General features: G+C 40.0%; 1 protein-coding gene across 28 annotated transcripts in view; it reads left to right on the plus strand.

Moving 5' to 3' along the window:
- The window catches only part of rimbp2b (RIMS binding protein 2b), a 142,833-nt gene that overhangs the window by 93,936 nt on the left and 26,557 nt on the right, over positions 1–22,340 (plus strand). For 16 of the 28 annotated variants that reach the window (XM_030417490.1, XM_030417492.1, XM_030417482.1 and 13 more), the window contains 10 exons: positions 1,650–1,772; positions 3,188–3,292; positions 7,928–7,978; positions 9,566–9,586; positions 10,070–10,165; positions 12,904–13,108; positions 17,437–17,585; positions 18,721–18,800; positions 19,545–19,654; positions 20,277–21,149. In XM_030417490.1, coding sequence (XP_030273350.1) covers positions 3,191–3,292; positions 7,928–7,978; positions 9,566–9,586; positions 10,070–10,165; positions 12,904–13,108; positions 17,437–17,585; positions 18,721–18,800; positions 19,545–19,654; positions 20,277–21,149 — 1,687 coding nt within the window. In that variant the 5' untranslated portion in view covers positions 1,650–1,772; positions 3,188–3,190. Of the gene's footprint in view, positions 1–1,647; positions 1,815–1,994; positions 2,156–3,187; positions 3,293–7,927; positions 7,979–9,565; positions 9,587–10,069; positions 10,166–12,903; positions 13,109–17,436; positions 17,586–18,720; positions 18,801–19,544; positions 19,655–20,276; positions 21,150–22,340 lie in introns of those variants that run through there. The other 12 variants (XM_030417485.1, XM_030417505.1, XM_030417504.1 and 9 more) reach the window with 7 other exon arrangements.

A 22,340-nucleotide genomic window follows, 5' to 3' on the forward strand; every position in this document is an offset into this window, starting at 1 on the left:
AAAACTGATCGAAAAATACTGCCTCTTAAGTAACTACACAACTAGTCTATGGGATTATGAAGAATACGTTGAGATAGAAATAGTCTAATTTTGCATATATTTATTCATGGCGGCAGTAGAGACCTCACTGGTGTTGAATTGGTGTACAGTGTTAATAGAATGTGCAACTGCTCCAGTCTGCTGACTGTTTAGTGCTTGGATAACAATGAAGCATGAATAATTTAGTAATGTTGTGGTCCACATTCTTGGTTGTCAGTGAAATTATGTTACTGTTGGATTATCATAATATTTAAAGGCTTTTATCACCAAAACCAGCTTGCTCCAACATCTGGCCCCAAACACTTTCTGCCTGTTTTAAAAGCTCAGATTGTTTTAGGTGCCATTAAAGTAAATCGTTCTTTACAGCATAGTGCTTCAAATCAACACAGACTACCTGTAAAATAGGAACAGCTGTTTAACTGGATTCAATCCAAAGCAATGGCTTAACCTTTAGGAAAAATAAAGTGCTCCGTTTGTGTTGATGTTGGAAAAAAAAATGTCGAAGTCGGTTGGGAGATGTGGCATGGTGTGGTTTTTCATAACAAATGACAATATAACCCCAACAACACAAGTGAAAAATTATATCTTGAATTATGGAATATCTTAGCATTTGGCATTTCACCCCATTTGCTTTATTGATAGCATGCACTTGACCTGACGAGGGAAAGTTTGTGACAGAGGGAGTTTGTCAAAGTTTTGATGTGTGCTTGCGCTCATTATCCTGCTGCAGTACTAATCCTTCTCCACAAAGATCAGACCAGAGTGTGGAGCATGTCTCTTGGTACATCTCCTTGGTCAGGGTGGAGTAAGTTCAGCACAGGTGTCCAAAAACACTCCCAGAATTGAATATTCCCACCACTGTGTTTCACTGTGGGTTTGAAACTCTGTGGTTTCATTCTCTCTCCTGTTACATACACTTTTCTGTTACTGACAGAAATCTAGAACTTGGATACATCAGTAAATAGATGTTTTTTCATGATCCACTGTGAAATTCTGGTATTTCTTTAGCCACCTCAAATGTTTGCTCTTGTTTGTCCTCCTGAGGAGTGATTTAGAAACTGCTACTCATCCTCTGAGATACTACGAGACAGCCTTCTTTCTTAAGACTGCTTTTTTATCTCTCAGTGAACAAAGTTTGATATATTGATTTCTCTGGTCCAGTTTACGCTGCCTGATTATGCATACAACTGATTCAGTTTCTGTAAAGCGTTGTAGAGTTCTATGCACTGCCCCCTTAGAAACCTTCAGCCTATTCATGATTTCACTCGACTTCATGCTGCAGCCAGATGATGGGCACAAACTCACCTCAAAGTTTTGACAGAACTACTTGAAGACCAAAGAAGACCTGAAGTCCTGATGGTCATGGACCTTCCTCTCTACCAGGATGAGTGCATGCTTTCAATAAAGTTGATGGGAGGACAAATGAAATACTAGTTATTATCATTTGTAATGAAAATATAGTACTAAATTTGAAATAATTGCAAAATATAAGTATTTTCACTAGGGTTCTCAGACTTTTCAACCCTACTGTAAAAAAAACAGTCTAGTTTGACCCAAATGAAACGGCTTCACTCTAAAACACCTTGCTCTTGCTTGTTCTGTCTGCACAGGTGAAGTCTGAATATGCCAAGCTCAAAGAGACCCTTGGTGCTGTGACGCAGGAGAGAGATTTAGCCCTGTGGGAGAAGAACCAGCTCCAAGACAAACTGGAGAACCTAGAGCAGGTGCTCAAGGTGAGGAGGCCAGCTCCGAGGGCAGATCTAAAGCCACTATCAGTCAGTACTGTGTGCATTTCCAGTTCTTTGAGTGCGTCTATCCTGGGATCCTAATTCAGTTGTTTTATGGAGCCTAACCCTTTGCTAGTTCCCCATTCTCCTACCTGTGCTACACTACCTCCCATCTGGTTCTCTTGAGCTATACTGTCTAATGTCCCTGACATTTCTGTTGCCTTCCAGTGTCGTGTCTGGAGGTCTGACCAGGAGCTGTGAAAGAGAGAGTAGAAGCTTGGAGCAGTCTGCCCCTCTTTCCTTTCCTATGCCATCCTTTCATGTTGTCCTCCCCTCCCCTCCCCTCCCTTACCTGTCCCTGTCCCCTCTCCCCCTGCTAGATTTATAAGGTATCACTGCTATGCCCATCTGTTAGGGAGCAGTAATTACAGTCCCATTCTGAATGCTTTGTCCACCTCAGTGGCTGTGCTTATTTCCCCCTTTACCTGTGGGCTGCTTACCAGATATATGAATGGTCACCTGGCTATATGAGCACAGCACTGTGGAATGTGACTTTTGCATGAGGCAGGACAAAGAGTTTGGCTTCATGATGACGGGAGGGGGAAGAAGCAGGAGATAGAGAGACTGGGTCACCCCTCACGATGATAATGTCACCTACAGTTTGATGACATTACCTATCTTGGACCTTGATTCTTTACTGGCATGAAGATGTCATGTGCTTCGTTCACCTGACAAATATTCACATACAGTGGGAGCATTGATGTGACTGGATGACACGGGCAGATTGTGTTATGAAGAGCCTAGCATTCAGTCCCTTGTATTGTATGGCTTCTTTTGTTGTTATGGATGACCACAGACAAGTGAGCACGCTACGGAGTTTGCTCACCCTTTTCATGTAACGTAAAACCCTGTCTTGATCATGCAAAGACACCAGCGCTGAGGACAGCTTTTCAAACAGTCCCAGTAACTGGGCTTCTAACAGGTATTGTGTTACCTAAAGGGGGCAGCAAACCTGACTGTGGATTGATGTTAGTTTTTTTGTTCACACAGTAAAGCATCTCAAGTCCTCATCCATGAGCACCTTTGTGCACAATTAGATCTGATCTCTCCCGTAGATCATTTGACATAAACTGTTCTCTCATTTGCTGTGGCATAGTTTATGTCTTTATTGTTCTTAAGGGTTGTAAAGGTCAGTACACTGTTAACCAGCCTCTGTATGTGTGATGTGTGTGCACATGTAACACCTGTGTTGTTTTCTGAGTGTTGAATAAGGAGACTGGAGATGCATTTTGTGTTGGCTCAGTGCCACTGGATTTTAGTTCCACTAACAGCAGCCCTCTCTATGCTCCCCCCCCCCCCCCCCCCCCCCCCCCCCACTATCCTCCCCCCTGGCTCTCCATCCCTGAAACTCCTGCGGACAGCATATGCGCGAGGCTGCGGAGCGGAGGCAGCAGCTAGAGTTGGAGCATGAGCAGGCCTTGGCTGTACTCAATGCAAAGCAGCAGGAGATTGACCTTCTGCAGAAGGTAAGGAAATTCAACACTCACCAGAGGTTTTGGGCCTTCATGCTGGCCAAGCCTGTGTCCGTGTGATGGGTCAAAAAACTTTCTGTTTAGCACTGTTGCTCAAGAGTCCAACAAGTCACCAAAAAGACTGCATTAAAGAGAGAAGAGGAAAGAATAGTGCTCTCTCCAGGGAGAAAATCCAGGGAGTGATTTGTGTGTTACACCATCTAGCATCGCCACCATTACTGCAATGGCAACTCATGCCTAGTCCACACATACACGGGTGCTTTTGGGAAAAGCAGCTGTCTGTCCGGGCAAGGATTTTAGCACCGATTGAGAAATAATCTCCCTATATAATTATTAGAGCTGTCAAAGTTAACGCCATGATAACGTGTTAGAGGCCTGGACAACTCTACATGAGGCTTGCCATTTGGTGCTTTCATTTCATTTTTTGTTTTACCAAAAATATGAGGCAGTAAAATGTGACTGCTTTGTTTAAAATACTGTCAGCAGCCATTTCTGTCTCTCTTTTCCATCATTGTATTTTAAATGTGAATTTGTATCTTTCAAAAGATAGACAATATAACATCCAATCCATCAATGTACAAAATCATATCCTCGTATTCATTTCATATATTTGGGAATAATTTTACATACACTAAAGACACAGTTATTAAGCGAATGTGGACATCCGCATTATTGTTCAAGTGAAAGGAGGGCATCATTCTGAATGAAATGAGTTGTCAGATTTTCCATATTAGACATTAGTTACTGTGACATACTCTGTAATATGCAAATGTTCTGTCATAGCGAGCCAGTAGAAGCACTCAAGAGCTACATTTAATTATTACAGACCAGTTACATTAATAAAATAAAACAAAAAAACATTTGTTTAAGTATTCAAAATTATTTGCCTGGCCAGCTAGGCTTAACGATCACTCATAGAGGTTCGAAAGTACAATAATAATCATCTAGAAAGGGAAACAAACCGAGACCAGAGTTAGGGTGCACTCCAGCAAAGGGAGGGGTGGGTGAGGGGGGAAAGGAAACCCCTGTGAGGTTGGCTGAGTTTTCCTTTACATGTATGTCTATCTGTATGTCAACAGTTCTGTCTGGTGTATGTCACTGTTTACTTATTGGTGATACTATCATTCTTAAAGAAACATGTAAAACTGTCGAACAAAGTTCCCTGTTGAATGAAATGTTTCTCAATAAATATATTTGGAACAAAAGTACAATATTAATGATATTGATTAATCAATGAGTATTTTGATATTATTGATCCACTTCTGGTGAACATCTTGGTCCTCTGCATGCCCTGGGGATGTATATCACGTTTATGGTTTCAGGACAGCGGCGCTTTTCATCAAGTAAAGGTTTGCTTGATTCAATCTTTTCCCAAAGTTGAAATTTGCAAGCACTGTTGGAGCAGCTGGTAGCTGTACAGGTTCTTTCTTATTTCTTCAACATTGCTGAAAAAAATAACGTCACCCAAAAAGTAAAAAAGTATAGGTAGAAAATTGTTCAGTTGTAGGGAGCCAACCTGTCTACTACCACCATTTCCCCAGATTTGTGTATAGGCTCACCTCTAAACATTCCCATCACTGGCATTACTACAGCTCTCCAAGTGCATCCCCTTCACCCCACACTTCAGCTGTCTATCACTCTCCAAACTTAGTGCTTAAAATTACAGTAGCCCTCCTCTTGTTTGTTACAAGCAAACAAATCAAACCTTCAAACCCCAGAGTAGATATGACACTTTATAGAGGCTTTGCTTAAACAAAAAACGCTGGCCCAGGCCATTTGATGGCTGGCCTTCCTGCTCTGTGCACTGGAGCTGCCTGTAATGTCAGAGCAAGCCCTGCAACAGCTGAGATTGCTGATAGTATAAACTTGATAGGAATTGTCACCAATGCCTTCTCTTGAAACAGTGTGTGTATCCCAGTGTTGCTGTTGCTGCAGTGTTACTTCACAGTCAGCCCTTCACAGGCAGAGTTCTCAGCTTTTTTCTCTCATTAACAGAAGCTCATTACTGCCTTATCTTCCTTCAGACACTGGCTGCTCTCTGCATTTTCCTAAATTAATTGCCTGCACAGTAGATTTATGAAATTGTAAAGTCCACAGATGCTCTCATATTCATGTGGAACACTTGTTATTTCTCAACAGATGTTTCTCATTCCCATAAGAAAAATGGTGTTTTATATGCTGCACTTCTGAACAGTTCAATGCTTCCGTGATACCCAAACCGTAATCCTCTTGAATGCACCAGCCTTCTTAATTTATTTTGAAAAGAACATTGAACATTTTATATCTGCTTAAAATAATGCTGGTTTGCACAGTGACTCAGTCTAGGCCATTTTTCGTCAATATAGAGTAAACAACCATTCAAACATGCAAGCTGGTAACATGTACGATCTTTGGATGAGCTTCTAGGGTAGTTATCATCATATAAAGGGAAATAATAGACAGGTTCAGACCTACACTGACAACATTTACATTTACATTTACATTTTTACATTGTCCACCAATTTTGATGCGATGTAGCATTGTGGGATATGCTGATATTGCATATGCATCTAAATTGGGGTTTTTACCATGGTTTGCAAGACACAGTTTCTTGCCTTTTTATGGTCAGCTCTGTGTGTTTCCTAAGCAACATTTTGCCATGCTGGGGTAGAGATAGCGAAATAATAGCTCACATTACTGGGCAATAAGAAAAATACACCTGCTTTTAGGATGCTTTTACACCTAACCTGGATGGCTCCATCAAAACAGATCATGGTACCTTATTTCCAGTTAGTGTGGTTCACTTGGCCTGGTTTGAAAGCTTTCAATCTGACCCTAGTGTGAACCAAACAATGGTTCACTCAGACCGAGGCAGCCTGTGGAAGTTGGTCTCTGATGCACTTTGTTTGTGGTGTGAAAGCAAGCGGACCAACCACAGAAATTTGATGACAGATATGTGGTTTAAGCATGATTTCAAATTCTCATGTACTAATAAATCAATCTGGTGATTGAGAATCGCAATGTCAGAATCAATCTGTATTTGAAGAAAAAATTCCTGGTAACACGTATGCAAGTCAGCACGGGTATTTTCCCTGGCTGTTAACATCTACAGCTGTCAAAACTGCTGTGCTGTAACATACTGCATATACTTTGTCAGTTTATTAAGTCTATTAAAAATGGTGTTGCATGCCCCCATGTTCAAAAGACGCTGTAGAAGTGCACTGTTGGGTGCCCCTGTCATAAATAAAACATGATAAATTGCCCTCTAGGGTACTCTTTCAGTGGAAGGGTAACTTGAAAGGCACATATATATAAAATGCATTATTATTATTATTATTATTATCGATAGCCGAGAAGTGATACATGCAATCGATTTGAAGTCTAACAATACCAATATTGCTAATAATCAGTTAATTCTTTTTAAACTCTTTGTGACACCAATTTACAAATACACATCAGAAGCATTATAGTGCTACATAAACTACGGTGGACTTTGATTTCTTTACTTGAGTATGCACTTATAATGCAGGTTGACAGTATGACAGTTGCCAAAAGTGTCTGTATAACTTAATGCTTCTTCCTCTTGGTTCATTTGGAGTTAGTGCGACCAAGAACCAGAACATAACTGAAATGCAACAATACATGTGTTTTTTTACGTTTGTTTGGACGGAGTGCACTGAACTGATGGTGTGAAAAGACTTGTAAAAGACTTGGATATCAACAGGTTTATAGATTTGCACAAATGTTGCAATGGTGACCCTTTCAAGAGAGACATTGACAAATAAAAGAGGGAAATGTGCTCATTAATCAGAGAATGCATTGCTGCATGTAATACTATGGGATATCAGTGGAGTATACATTTTCAAGTAGGAATATTGTAATATTCAAGGACAGTATACATTGATAAGGGGTCTCAAACTCAAACTATCTGGATGCCAGTTGCCAGGTTGTTCTTTCCTAAAATTCATGAAGTGTTGCAGCTTTCTGCTTGTGGATCACACAAGAGGAGGAGCAAGAAGTCTACTTCTGTTGAAGCTGTCCTGGCTCCAGGTTAGCCTGACTTTTAGCTAAGAAAGAGCAAAGTAGTTGCCAGAAGTGTTGTAAAAGGTGCTGTTGGTCACTGTTAACACATTAAATGTGAAAGAGGGTAAGACGAGAAGATCATCACCACCCGATACATCTGTCCTTTAGATACACATACAAATATACAAACACCATACTTAACTGACAGACATCTGAGTGGTATTGATCTTTAGTCAGAAGGCGAAACCAGTTTCAGCTCATGTTAAGTCGTAAACTGACATACGAATACTCTGTTGAACATGAAAAACATAAATAGATAAATAAATGGTGAAAATAGTGTAAGAAAAGCCACTAAATCTTTAGCTTATTGTGGTGAAGTCAGAATTGGTTTCTTCCTAAAGCGAGGCATTGTTGGTGAACTTTAAATATTGGGAACATAAATAAACTGCACTTTAGTTTCATCCTACATGGTGCAGTGAGGACAGAGATAGGCTTTCTTTTCAACCATTTTCAACACTAAATAAAAAGGTGTTTACATCTTTATTTTTGCAAAGTCTTTCATTGGTGTTTTAAACTGAAATTAATTAAATGAAAGTGAACTGAAACAGTGCACCCTGTGTTTCCCAGGCTCAGGTTGAGGCTAAAAAGGAACATGAAGGCGCTGTCCATCTGTTAGAGGTGAGCGTCTGGACTCTGGGGGGGTTGACTGTGTGTGTTTATGTGGTTGCTGCTGGAGGATAGGGGGGTTAGTCAGCCTGGGGCAATCCTCTGTATACCTAGAGCCATTTCCTGCTTTATCTAGTCCACATTTTTCTTTTTTAGTTCTCATGTTTTAAGATATGGATCCTAGGCTGCGTATAAAGATTTGTAGTCACAATGATGTTAAAATGACCGACCCAAAAGTGAAAATACAGTCATCAACCTCTCACCTCCACGCTAATGGAAAGTCAGTTGTAGTTTCATAATCTAGAAAACATTTCTGGAGCTTCACAGCAAAATAGAAATACGGCATTCCCTTCTAAAATAAAACAGAAATAAAACAACTAAAAGAAAACATTAAATGGCTCCAATCAGCTTGTCTGGTGTAACCCGAGACTCCAGAAAATCCCAGATTGATTTGAAAAAACCTCATGTACTACCTGCATGGTTGAACTTGTGCACCAACTGCAAATCACGTGGCCATGTGAGGCTCCAAAAGCAAGTCAATCCCTATAACAGCATGTTAACAGCCTGGTTCAAAAAAAGTTCCTGGTCTCTAAGGCTCTAATTTCCACACTCATGATGACTGTACAGGCGGTGCATTTTGATTTAACCTCATTGCAATTCTATTTATGCCTAAATTTACACAACAGCTAGCCGTGAGCTGCCACTGTTCTCGTCTGAGTTAATTCCAGTCACCAATTTTCCCCTCTCGGCGAATTTGGTTTTTTTAAACTTTTGGGATTAAAAAGTGGATTTATCTTCACTCTTGCTTCTCAACCAAACACAAGTCATTTGGGATCAAATACGTGAAAAACACAAGGTGAAATTCTCTTCCCCTTATGTGCGAACACAAATAGCTCGTTAGCCTTAGTTGGCTTGGTAGCTTCCAGCTATGCTTGTCGAACTAACTAGGCACACTTCAGCTTCACCCGCCCTCAGCCTTTTGGCCATTTTTGATAAGCCTGGGGTTAGGCAGACTCACAGCCAAGATGGCGACGGCTGGTACCACCCACTTTGAGCTTCATTCTGGCTCCTCAGAAACCTATGGGTGACTGTCTGCTCTATTGACAGTCTTTGTTTCAAACGTTTTAGCTTAGTGGCTTAGCGTGACGATTTTGGCTAAAAAAGGGCGTAAATAACATGAAAAAAAACAACAGGATTCAGGATACAGGAGGTTCTGTTGCCTTGGATTTTTCAAAGTCTCCAGCTACTTCAGTTGTTTTGGAGAATGCTGCAGTGCTGTTTTGCTGTGAAACTCCAGAAATGTTTTGTGGACTACGAAGCTACCCCAGACTTTCCATCAGCGTGGGGATGAGGAGGTGATGACTGGATTAACATTTTTGGGTGAACTGGTTCTTTAAATTGACTTGCGAAGTGCACATTTAAACAAAGCTGTGTAAGAAAGGTGAATGAATCATAACACATGAAAGGTCACAAAGTGTCAAAGCAGGTCATAATGTCCTTGTACTTTCAAGATGTGTATGAGTGCCACATGTGTAATTGTGCTTTATTTCTTTCCTACATCTCTTTTTACTGAATGGGTGTGTACTTGTGCTTATACAGAACCACTTGGACAGCATGCAGGTATTTCAGAATTGTTTTTATTTATTTACCTGATATTGTTTTGACAACTTTCCCAGTATAGTCAGTAGAGTATACAGTAGCCCCATGCTTTCTACGGCCTAGTATGTATTGTGATGTAACAGCACAGTACAAACACAATCATTCAGCACAATCTTAGTTTATTATTGATAATGAACATGATAAATATACAAGTGGTATTCAGAGGGTAAAAGGTAACATGAAGCATTCGTCAGTTAAGAACTAATGTGATGTGTGATCTTCACTTTTTGGTTTTTCAGACATATTCAGGGCTGCTTCTTCTGGGCTTTACTACCCACTCAGCTATGTTTCACATTTTCCATCAAAGCAAACTCACAAGTGTAGTGCTTTCTGAAAGTCTGGGACATGACTGACAGCACAAACTGGAGGTCTTTCTGACTTGATCATAAAGAAATATTCAGCCACGCTCGCTTAACATTTGATGAAAAGATTCTACTCGTGAAGTTTCAGAATATGGACCGACTTCAATTAAAGACGAATGCCTGGGGCCTCACTGACCGACCTCAATTCCACATAATCAAAGCCCATCAGCATACTGAGGCGAGCAAATTTAACTTCATAAAACCAAACACGTGTTAGAAGTGTGTGTTTAGATGTGAACAAACAAAAGTATCAGAATACAATCAGTGAATGCTGAAAATCTATTGCATTAGAATTAAAGCTTCTTTTTTTTCATCTAATGTGTTATAATATGATGCAAATAGTAGATATTAGTTTTTGTATTGTAATCAAAGGATCACATTGATGAATGGGATCCTTTACCTTTGTAGAATTGCATGGATGTTATTAAGCATGTGTTTTAAAAACTGTCGTCTTGTCATACAGATGAGAACTGTATGCCGCTATAAAAACCAGTCTCTTAAATTACTAACTCTATTTCAAAGCTGCAGGATTTCCTTTGTCGTCTGTCTGCTAAAAGCATGTTTTATCCAACAACCACCTGTCTGCATGATATTGACTCAACAGAGCAGCGTAGACAGGGTTGCTGTGTGTTGGGCAGTGCTTAAAAAATTCCAAGTGTCCTCCAGAGCATTATTGTCAACTTGAAGGGATTTTTGATGATCCATCATTCAACTTGAAATATCATGCTCCAACACCTGGAATTTACCTGCCTAAATAGTTATGCTCAGTTTTAGTATGCAAAGTGAAGTTTCTTGGTCTTAATGACTGCTGTTATTTTGGGTTAATGTTATTAAATTCCATGAAAAGACCACTACCAACAATATTTTGTTTTTGTCACTTCCCTACCCTGTCTGTTGCTCCAACAGACGCAGTTCAATCAGGAGAGACTTCATTTTTGAATGAGTAATATTTATTGAGGGAAGCTGAAGCCGTAACTAGTAGAAAGTAGTAGAAGGAAATAGTTGTATTAGGAGTTAGTACGATTAGGATGATGGCTCAAGATCTGGATGTGATGCGATGGATTCTGGTGAACTGGACCTGTTCAACGGATATAACGAAGTAGAGGTGAACGTGGTGGCGGGTCGCAACGATTACGCACTGAAATGACAGCTGACAATTTCAGAGAGGAGGAAAGATTTATAGTGTGTTAGCAATGACATGATCTGTTGGTTGGTTTAATTTAGGCAAATCTGGTTGGTTTCACTGAAAGAGTAAACACCCATTGTCAGCTGAATAAATTGAGAGAGAGAGAGAGAGAGAGAGAGAGAGAGAGAGAGAGTGAAATGGAGAGAGTTGTGAAAGACTGAAAGTTAAGGCATACTTTCAGAATAAACATATCGCTGAGCTTCACGTCCTGCATGGCGGGTGGGTTTGTGTTGTGGAACATCTTGCCTATCAAGAAGTACATGTATGCAAGATATTTGCATACCAAGTCTGCTGGCACAGTGGAAGTAGATATGATAGACTTTGGTTACTTAGACGATACTTGTTAGCAGTGATGGGATGTAGCATGTAAGTACATTTACCTTACTTAAGTACAATTGTGAGGTACTAATTGTACTTTTTACTCCACTACATTTATTTGATAACTTTAGTTACTACTTTGCACATTACATGCCGCATTAATGCCAGAGTAGTGCATTTTGATGTATTAATTTTATTGGATAAAAATTAACACTAATTCCGTTAATCTGAAAGTATTGGGTCAGATAATCTGCCAGGCTGGTATTCGGTCAACCAATAGTATACAGTATATACAGTACATATGTGATAATTTTTTTCCCCTTGTATTTTGGATACTTAAGTATCTTTAATACGGTACGTATAATATCAGATACTTGGAGACTTTTTGTATTTGATAAGTAATACGTATTTGGGGGACTTTTTCTCATACCAAAAATAACATTTTAGTGCAATATCTTTACTTTTGCTTAGGTTGAACTTTTACAGTACTTTTACAAGACTGCTTGTTAGTATGATTAAATGAATGTTGGTTTTGTTCTTTTCATGGGATAACGACAATAATAGGACAAGAAAAATGCATACCACCTTGAAGCAAGAACCTTTTTTTATTTTCAGTATTATTAACATTTACTGTAGTTATGCATGTGATTTGTATACAGCAACCCCGATACCAGAAACAGTTGGTACGCTGTGTAAAACACAAATAAAACAGAATGTGATAATTTGCTCATTCTTTTTGACATAGGGTTAGGGTTACCAAAATTGAAAACAAATATAAACAGCATATTAGATGTTTTTTATGAGTGTATGCTTATTATTAATTGTATTGTTCCAAACAAGTAAGGAAGTTGTGGGATGCTCCAAACACACCTGTTTTGAACATTCCACAGGTAAACAGGTTCATTGCTAACAAATGACTCAGTCGTTCACAAGCATGATTGGAAAAGGCTCAAAACTCAAAACTGCTACATGGGCTCAGGAACACTTTATAAAACTGTTGTTGGTAAACGCAATTAGTTTGCAAATGATGGCATTCTGTTTTTACTTACACAGCGTATAAACTTCTTTGGAATCAGGATTGTGAACTGTAGTTCGAGAGTCATTTGAAGAAGTTTTTTTCTCTGTAATGACTGATCTACACGTCTACAGTAAACCTCATTCCATGTTCTGTTTTTGTTCAGACAGTAGACGTATATCCTCGTATACGTAACTACTGCACATATGTGTACTGTTGTATTTTTGTGTGCAGAATATTCAGTTCTGCATCCTGTGGTTTCCTTATTTTTTTTCTCCTGTTGTTTTCCTTTGTTTCCCATCTTTTCTCTTCCCTTTTTATCTGTCTGTCTGTCTCTTTCTGTCTGTCTGTCCCTCTCACTCCTCTCTCGATGACTCTCCTCCCTCGCCGTCATCAGGCCAAAGTTCGTGAGCTGGAGGAAAAATGTCGGACTCAGAGTGAGCAGTTCAACCTCCTGTCAAAAGAGCTGGAGAAGTTCCGGCTCCAGGCTGGGAAGTTTGATATCCTCAGCGCTGAACACTTAACTTTATGTGAATCTCCTGGGTCGCCTAACAAGTCCCTGTCACAGCTCCTTAATGGACTGGCCGCCCCTATAGGCAAAGGTACGTATTGGATCATGTTGGTTCTCAGTGTTTAAGGATTTTTCTTTACTACTAGTGCATTGCCCGTAGGAAATATGTGTTCCTATAGAAAAGTGGGAGGTTATGAAGCTTTTTCATGGATGGCCAAATGAGGCTGTGTTTGAAGATGGGGCGTCAGGGATATTTAGGTTTGTTGTGAAATCCCATATTCCAGGGTATAATTGGCCGTTTTTGACTATTTTTGATTTTGCTATTATATTTCACCCTAAAATCTATTTACTTGGTGTCATTATTTTCAGCACAACCTCACATGTGTGACTGTACAGTTATTTTTTCATTTTGACATACTGTATTAACACAATGGACCTAAAATCACAAAAAAAAACATAAAATCCGAGTAGAAAAAGTTAGATTTTTTTACTGTGAAAACCACAAATATGTTTAAAAAACCTTTTTTTTTTTTTTTTTTTTACTTATAATGCAAATATAAATTGTTGTTTGCTAAATATGTGCATACATTAAAAAAATGTACGAAGTTATATGTAACTATTTACATTTAAATGCAGGCAGTGCTCAGGTCTGCCTGAGCTCCCTCCAGCTGAATTAAGAGCTGCACTGCCTGCTCCACATTCAGCATCTTGTCATTGTTCTGACTCATTAAACAAAAAACCGACTCCACTACACACTCAACACACTACACCAAACACTACATAACACACTAACTATACACTCCAGACATGCTAAATGTCACAAATCTCTCAACTCTCAATATCGTTGTCTATACACCGACTGTCCTGTCATTCATCTGCCTACGTCCCTCCCACAACTTCCTGTTCCTCAACAACCAAACTTGCTGCTTGGACACTTTTCTGACAAAAGCCCGTTTTTACCGTTTCTTCTGCACCAGACACAAAGCAAACATGACGGCAATGTTCGCGAAAAAGCGTGGCGGACATTATTTACCCTAAGTCCGGTTTTGAATGTGCCGGTGGGTCCGGTCGCCTCGGGAGGTGGGCCGTGTAGGTTGGCTAGTGGCTAGCAGCTAGCAGCTAGCTACACACGAACATCCACAGATTCCGATTCCACTTTGTTGTCCGCGCATCTCCGGATCTCCTCCGGATCTCCCCCGAGAACAGACTCGTCCGGACTCGTTTAGTCTCATTAATCCACAACAGTCAGTTTAGATGCACAGAACAGAACGGGACCGAACCGCCGGCAAAATCCCGGTCCAGCTCGCGCCGCTGCAGGTATAAATCTGCTTGTTTCTTAAGATGGGGGGACGCGGTGGGCTCTGCAGTGATTGGCTCTGGTGCACACGTGACTGTAGTGGCTCCGGTGGACAATGCTCGTGGAATTTGTAAAGCATTTATGAAATAATTTATTAACGGTATCATTGCAGTCCAAACAAATGCGAAATAGCACACCCTTGAACCACGCAGCAGCCATGTTGAAACTCTCAGGTCAGTCTGATCCTGATCCGCAGAGATATTTGAGGAACACACACATACACACACAGACAGACAGAGGTTCCTTGTATTTATAGATAGATGTCTGATAATGATACTAGCCAACCATCACAATTTTCCCTGGAGGCTTGGGTTTTTTCATACGTTTTCATACTTCTCTAATTTTAGTGATCAGAACCCATTTCTGTTAATGTTTCTGTTAATGTGGTCTCATACATGAAGTGTAAGATCATATGTTTGTTCATGAATTGATATTAGCCTGATCTTCTCTTCATTCACTGTTGCATTTGGCACTGACGATTAGTTTAACATAGTTCAGCACTATGTTTTGATTCAATTGCCCAATTTGTGGCCCTTTGCTTTCATTTTGTTAGTCAGTCTGACCCTTTGGAAAAAAATGTTGCCCCCACCAGCCCCAGAAGTCAGGGGCAAAAAATGAAAGCATGAATGAAAAGATAAAAGGTAAATGATTCTGCGTTGTCTGATAATTAAAAGATTTTCATTCTTCAAATGCCACCAGAATGCATGAAACATAATTTATAAATGCATGTTAAATGAAAAATGGAGTGATAAATGCCAATTTGATGTAAACATTCGTAAAATGTTGAAATCCGAGCCATGTTTTCCAATTCTAATCATCTCACATTTATTATTTATATTATTCATGTGCAAAAATGCCATTTGTAGTTATGAAAGTAATGAGGTGGATGTACCTGAAAAGTAGATTGAAAAACTGTCACATAATTTGATAAACTCTGACATTTTCACAATACAAAGTTATGACAGAAGTTGTCTGTCACCTACTCCATAAGTGTCCCGTGCAGGGCTTTGTGTGAGCTTCACAGTAATAAATATGGAAACCATTTCCACAAGTTTAAGAAAAGCACGAGAAGACAACCAAGCCTGTTTAAAAACAATCCCATGGTTAGTCAGGCGCATGCATGCACTCATGAGTGTGTCTGAGGTGCGCTTAACTCTTTAGTTTTATAGGACTGCCATGAGATTTTTGTACAATGAATTTGCAGGGCTGCAAACTTTTCAGAAAACCTTGGAGTGAGAAATGGTGGCAGTGGTGGCATTGGTGTGGGCCCCATTTGGCATCCACACCACTGCCATTTAACTTCATATGATCCTTGAAAAATATATATAAAATTAAACAGTTTCGGAGTCCAGAGGGATCACTGACCTGGTGGGGAATCAACCTAACCAAAATATTTCCAGCAATGTGGACAGGACGGAGTCAGTGAGTGTATAATGAGTACAGACTTGTCATGTTCATTCAGGGGCATTCTAAAGAGAAGTCTATTGAAAACCTCTGCAAATCTGTTGAGAATTGAGAAAATTATCAATACTGTAAAGCAGGTAGAGCTGACTTGACCTTTTATCTCAAGAAATCTGCAGTCCAATTTGGTCATGAGCATGAGCACAAGTAACTCTTTCAGTTTCTTAGTGGGCCTGATTTTTGATTGACATTTTAGGTGGAAGTAACCAAAATATGCTGCTGTAAATGATAAATGTCAGCTGGGATTTGAGAATGATGAGTGGGTTGAGTAGACAGCAAACTGTAACCCACACAGTTGATTTTCAGAGCAAAATAAAATGTCTATCAAGTTTATCAAATTAATATTTGAGTATTGAGTTTTGTTTAGAAAATACTTGATTTGCTGTCCTATTGAAGTGGCTGAAACTCATTTGTGACTTGAATTCCCAGCTGAAATTAGAAGTCTTCGCACTTAATCTGCAGAGCACACAAACTGTTGATGAAATAATCTATCATAGCGAGAAAAAGCCTCAAGCTGGCTAAACTTGTTCTCTGGTTGTTTTTGACTTGTTTTTTGTTGAATACATTGTAATACGTTAGCGTCACTAATTACAATCGTATGTATCATTCAACTCTTGCTGGGATGTTTTAATTAATTTCATATTTTTGTACAAATATATGGAAACAGAGGAATCGTGTTCACTATATGTATTTAAATAGTGATCCCTCTAAAGTGAGAGCCAGTAGTCGTACAGGTACATGGCTATTATTGCCTTTGCCAACAAGGTTATTTTGTTTTGTTTGTTTCTTTGTTTATTGGTTGGTTTATCAGCAGGATTACAAAAAACTGCTAAAGCAATCCAGATAAAGAGACGGATCCAGGAATTTCTTCTCATTTTAACAATTGTGAAGTAGGGTGTGTTTAATTCTCGTTTCTCAGGGAATTATGCGTGAATCCTGATGAAAACAAATCAGGTAACCTGAAATAAAGACGGTACATACGTCATACTTTATAAATACAGTTAACAGTAACTGATAAAGGCTTCTTTGATGCCTGTGGAGAGAGTCCCCAGACTCCCTTATAAAAAGCTACATCTTGAGTTTTGCTGCTTTAGGTGAAACTTTATAAACTTTGTGAAACACTTTCTGTAACAAATTCTTAACTATTCGGGCCAACTCGTTAATTCGCAAAGGTTAAACATGAAGATACTTCTTTCTTTGTGTATTTCAGTTTGCCCCACTGAAGTTTATATTTGAATATTGTGGGGAAGTGTGATCTGAACACAACACTGACTCCAGACGCATTTCGAGACGCATCTAATGCCAGGTGTGAATTGAAGGGCTTAAAGTCGTTGACTGTTGATCAAATCACTCAAAATGGATAGTAAAATGAAATATGAACAGCCTGTACGAGAGCAAAGAAGGGGGCTGTTGGGCCTTGGTGTGGGTATGCACTTTATTGATTGCTGTCATGAATAAACAAAACGAAATGCTGCTTGAATAATGTTCCAAACCTAGCTTTCATGAACTCTTCTGTAATTTGAGTATTTGTCACACGTTTGATGTTAATTCTGTTCTTGAGATGTGAGGGTCTGGTGAACAAAGTTCTGTTTGTTCCACAGGCAATGAGGCTCCAACAGGCAGATCTTTGATATCGGAGTTCATTCGACCGCTCCAGATCAGTGGAGACAAGCCAGAGCTCCTCTCTGTCAAGCCAACATTCCTTACTCGCAGTCGAGCCCGCAGCCCAGCACGGGCTTTCCTCTCTGAGGTATCTGTTTGCGTCCCAAATGGCTTCAGCTTTACTGCACATGCATTTGTACTTTGAATGACATCTATAAACAAAAATGGAGTGTAATTAGCTCCAAGGTGTACAAACAAAGACTGTTTAAACATCCTGACATGGTGACATGATGTGAGGCCGCAATAGAGAAGAATCCCCAATCATTTTTTTTGTTTAATTCCTTTTTACAATAAGGGAATCCTGTTGTCACCAACTCATCTCACTAATGTGAGATCTGATTCCTCTCATACCTTTTTTATCCTTTACTTATATGCTGCTTCATTGTAAAGAATGAATCAAAAGTAAAATGTTTGAGTGACTGAAAAGGAGAGAATCCTTGCAGCATTAATGCAGGAGGCTTCCTTGTATTGTTCCTGCAGCCTTACTATTTGGGATTTATCAAAATATTTAAAATCACAAATTGTGCAAAGGTGTTATTGATAATATTCAGTCAGTAAATGAGACATCCCATCCCCCCACTACCATAGACCATATTCATATGCTGGCCATTATCTTCTGAGATCACACTCAGTGTGGGAATCTCAATTGTCATAACACCGTGTTCTCGGGTCCAAGACATATGAATGTAGCCAATCTGACCAATCGTTATCATTCCCTGCTACCCAACTGATCAGCAACTGTAAAGATAATGAATAGTTTAATCCAGAGCGACATCAGACCATATTTCAAGCTTCCGCTAAACAACAAGTGACGTTAGCATTCAACCACATTGTAGCTAATGTTACTGTTTGGTATGTTACAATTAGGAAAGGCATAAATTCATTCATAAATATCAGGCACACATCTTTGAGACATTTGTCTAAACCTGGAAGTCAAACACACTGGATGTAATCAAACGATAATGTTAGCTAGGAAGTTGTTGAATTCTAACATTGGCTAAGGAGTTTAAACCTTTAAGTATGGCCAAATGTGGCTCTATCCAGCTGCTGATACATTTGTGAGCTGTGTATTTGTGTATTTGTAAGATGAGCTTGCCAGCACTCTAAAAAGGCCGACCAGGTGAATACCAGCCAACATCATCTCTAGTGCATCCCTGGTGACAAAACAAAGAATGAGTATTGAATGTTTATAACACAAATTGTTCCTTTCTTGTGCTCGCTAGATGGACAAAGAGTTCGGCTCAACTACCAGGTCCAAACTGAGGTTCACAGGGAAGGTTCGTCTGTGTATCGCTCGGTACAGGTGCGTGTAAAGTATTTCCCATTGTGATTCTGATGTATACACAACACACAATTGCTTTATTCACGGTGTAACTTGTTTATTTAAAACACTGGACACAGACAAATACAACAACCTCTGACTGGAATCAAGCTGTTACTGATTCCAACAAGTTCTTTCAAGTCCTTCTAAAAGGTGCATTAACTCACTCACTATAACAGTATTTATATGGTTTCAGTTCATTTTCAGAGTAAGTGTAAATGTAAGTAAGTTAAAAGGAGCTCTGTGGTCACATTACAGAAACCCTCGAACCAAACTGAAACAGTTGACTGTCCTTAGAGAGGTGGTCAGAAAACTGTAAATCGCACTGGCCGCTAACTGTAGACAAGTCATGGACAAACTCTACTGAGATTATTTGCTTCCTCTCACAGCGTAAGGCTGGGGTCTTAAAGATGATTCAGTGTTTATCCCTATCTCTAAAGAAAATTACCTGTCAGCACAAAAAATAATTGGAATTCTGGGAGCACAAATATGTGAAACAGGGCCAAAGCTTCAAACCCACACAGCTCCCTCATACTTGTTAAAAAACAAAATAGACACAAACTTCATATTTTCGAAGTAACACCTTGCAAATTGTTTTCTTTGACACATATATTAAAGAACTGGAGTTTTGGACATAAGAAAATAACCTTGATAGAGAATAATTGTACAAATAACTGTGTGAAATAACGTGGCATTTGAATTGTTCATCAATGTTTTTCACTGTAGTTATAATCCTTACGATGGGCCTAATGAGCATCCGGAGGCAGAGCTCCCCCTGGTGGCAGGGAAGTACCTCTATGTTTACGGGACAATGGATGAGGATGGCTTTTACGAAGGTTTGACCTGCTTTCTTATTGTTCAAACTATAAGTCCATCCCAAAATGAAAATTCAGTCATAATCTCTCGAACTCTCCCCCATGCCGGCCGGTGGAAGGGCTGGGGGAAGTTATGTAGTTCACAAAACTTTTCTGGAGCTTCACAGCAAACCAGTTTTATAGCATTCTCTTAAACAACGGAAGTACAGTTAAAAAAAGAACGACTAGAACTAACTGAAAAATCAAGAAAAAAATATAGAATGGTTCTGAAAGCCCTGAGATCCCACCCTCTACGCATGGTCGAGCTTGTGCATGCGCACTTTTAGCTCAGCAGCCAAAGTAAAGATTTCAGCTCGAAAAAGGGTGTAAATAGAGTCTTATAATATAATATAAATAAATCTGGGATCTCGGAGCTTCTGGAGACTTCAATCATCAGTTGTTTTATTTCAGTTGTTTAGGGGAATGCTTCAACACTGTTTTGCTGTGAAGTTCAAGAAATGTTTAGTGGACTACGAAGCGTCACCTGACTTTGGCATGGGGGTAAGTAGATAATGGCTGAGATTTCATTTTTGAGTGTACTTATCCTTTAATCTATTGCGCTTAATTTCACTTCAATACCAACTACCTCCTTTCTGTTCCTCAGGAGAGCTGCTAGATGGACAGCGGGGACTCGTTCCATCTAATTTTGTGGATTTTGTCCAAGATGAAGAGACACCCTCTGTCCAACACAGGGACACAGTAGCTAAAGAACCTGGCTACCTCAACCACAGTAGTCTGGGGCCTCAGAGACTGGGGGTCGGCACAGGGACAGGAACAAGCATAAGCAGAATGCTGTCTGACAGTAAACTAGACTGTCTAAGCACCAGCAGCTTGGGCATGGACCTCCTGAACTCCTCCAGCAACGGGACAGGAACCTTGGATGTCAGCATTGACGAAGTCGGTGAAGACATTGTGCCTTATCCCCGCCGCATCAACCTGATTAAACAACTTGCCAAGAGTGTGATTATTGGTTGGGATCCTCCTGTGGTCCCACCGGGTTGGGGCTCCATCAGTGGCTACAATGTCTTGGTGGATAAGGAGGTACGCATGAGTGTCCCCTACGGGGGCAGGACAAAGTCTCTTATTGAAAAGCTCAATCTGGCCACCAACACCTACCGTATCTCAGTACAGAGCATCACTGAACGCGGCCCGTCGGACGAGCTGCGGTGCACTATGCTCGTGGGAAAGGATGTGGTGGTGGCACCTTATTACCTGCAGGTGGACAGCATCACGCAGCTCTCTGCTGAGCTCTCCTGGATGCCCAGCAACAGCAACTACAGTCACACAATCTTCCTCAACAGTGCAGAGTATGACATGGTCAAGGCAGGGGGCTATAAGTACAAGTTCTTCAACTTGAGGGCGATGACAGTTTACAAGGTGAAGGTTGTGGCGCAGCCGCATCAGGTGCCTTGGCAGCTTCCGATGGATCAAAGGGACAAGAGGGAAATCTCAGTGGAGTTCTGCACTCAGCCTGCAGGTCAGCCTCCAAAACATTACTCACATTATCATGCTAGCCTGTTCAGTAAATCACAACAATGCAGAAACTTTTAACGTGTTGTATGATTGTATAGTTATGGCTAGACCCTCTGGAATATCTAGCATGGCAAGTGCTGATCTGTTGGTTGGTCTGTTGGTCCACTTCTGGATCTTTTTCATACCTAGTGCTATCTCAGCTTTACTCTGTTTGACTCGGCACCTCAGCATGGCAGGGATTTGCAATTCCATTACCACAGGGCTAGCTGCTGCAGCTTCTCAGACAGAGCCCAGATTGCGCTCTGCCACTCCAAGAGTATGGTGTCCTGAAGCACCTAAAGGGATATTCCAATAGTGCTCAGATTTGAAAAAAACTGTCAAGTTTGTACTAGAGTAACCAATGCAGCCTGAAACGCTGCTGCAAAATTTGGTACATATATGCGTCGAGAAGTTATCCCAATGACTCTGGGGATCCCCTGACTTTTGCTCTAGTGCCACAACGATGTTAGCATTTGTGATTTTCAAGGTACAAGTTAATTAATGAGTCATTATACAGTGCAGAGTTGCACTGTATGTTATCTGTGTTCTCTGAAAAGATGTGGGCACAACAGTCTCTATTTCACCTTTTGAGTGAATCATCCCAACTAACGTGGGATGGATTGCAAAGAAATTCCAGACATTCACGTCATTCATATCGCCGTAAAGTACAAGAATCAAAATACGGCTATGATACCAGATCACTGCACGATTGTTGTGCCCAAACAAATTCACAATAGCGATATTTCCGTGGTGTATATATAGAACATTTCAATTTGTATATTGTGTGTTTTATTGCTTTCCTGGCAATTAATTTACACCTAAAATACAAATATAGTGATTTGGAGCTGTACGAAAAGAAACAATTGCTTATTATACAATTATTAAAAAATAATGAAAACCGGATGAACTGAACACAAAAGACGAACCATATCTGTGTTGGATTATTCACAATAATATTATCTGTGTATTGTTAATACAATATAAAAAATGTCATTTTGTAATGCCATGGTTATTTCCAATACAGGTGTATTGTGAAACCCTGGGTCTTTTTTTATTTTATTTGTTTATGACCAAATCTTGCAAAACTAATATTCTCACTGGCCACAGCTCTACTTTTGTTTAGTGCTTAAAGTAAGATAGAAAGCTAGCACACTAA

Source organism: Sparus aurata, chromosome 5 (assembly GCF_900880675.1).
Source record: "Sparus aurata chromosome 5, fSpaAur1.1, whole genome shotgun sequence".
NCBI lineage: Eukaryota > Metazoa > Chordata > Actinopteri > Spariformes > Sparidae > Sparus > Sparus aurata.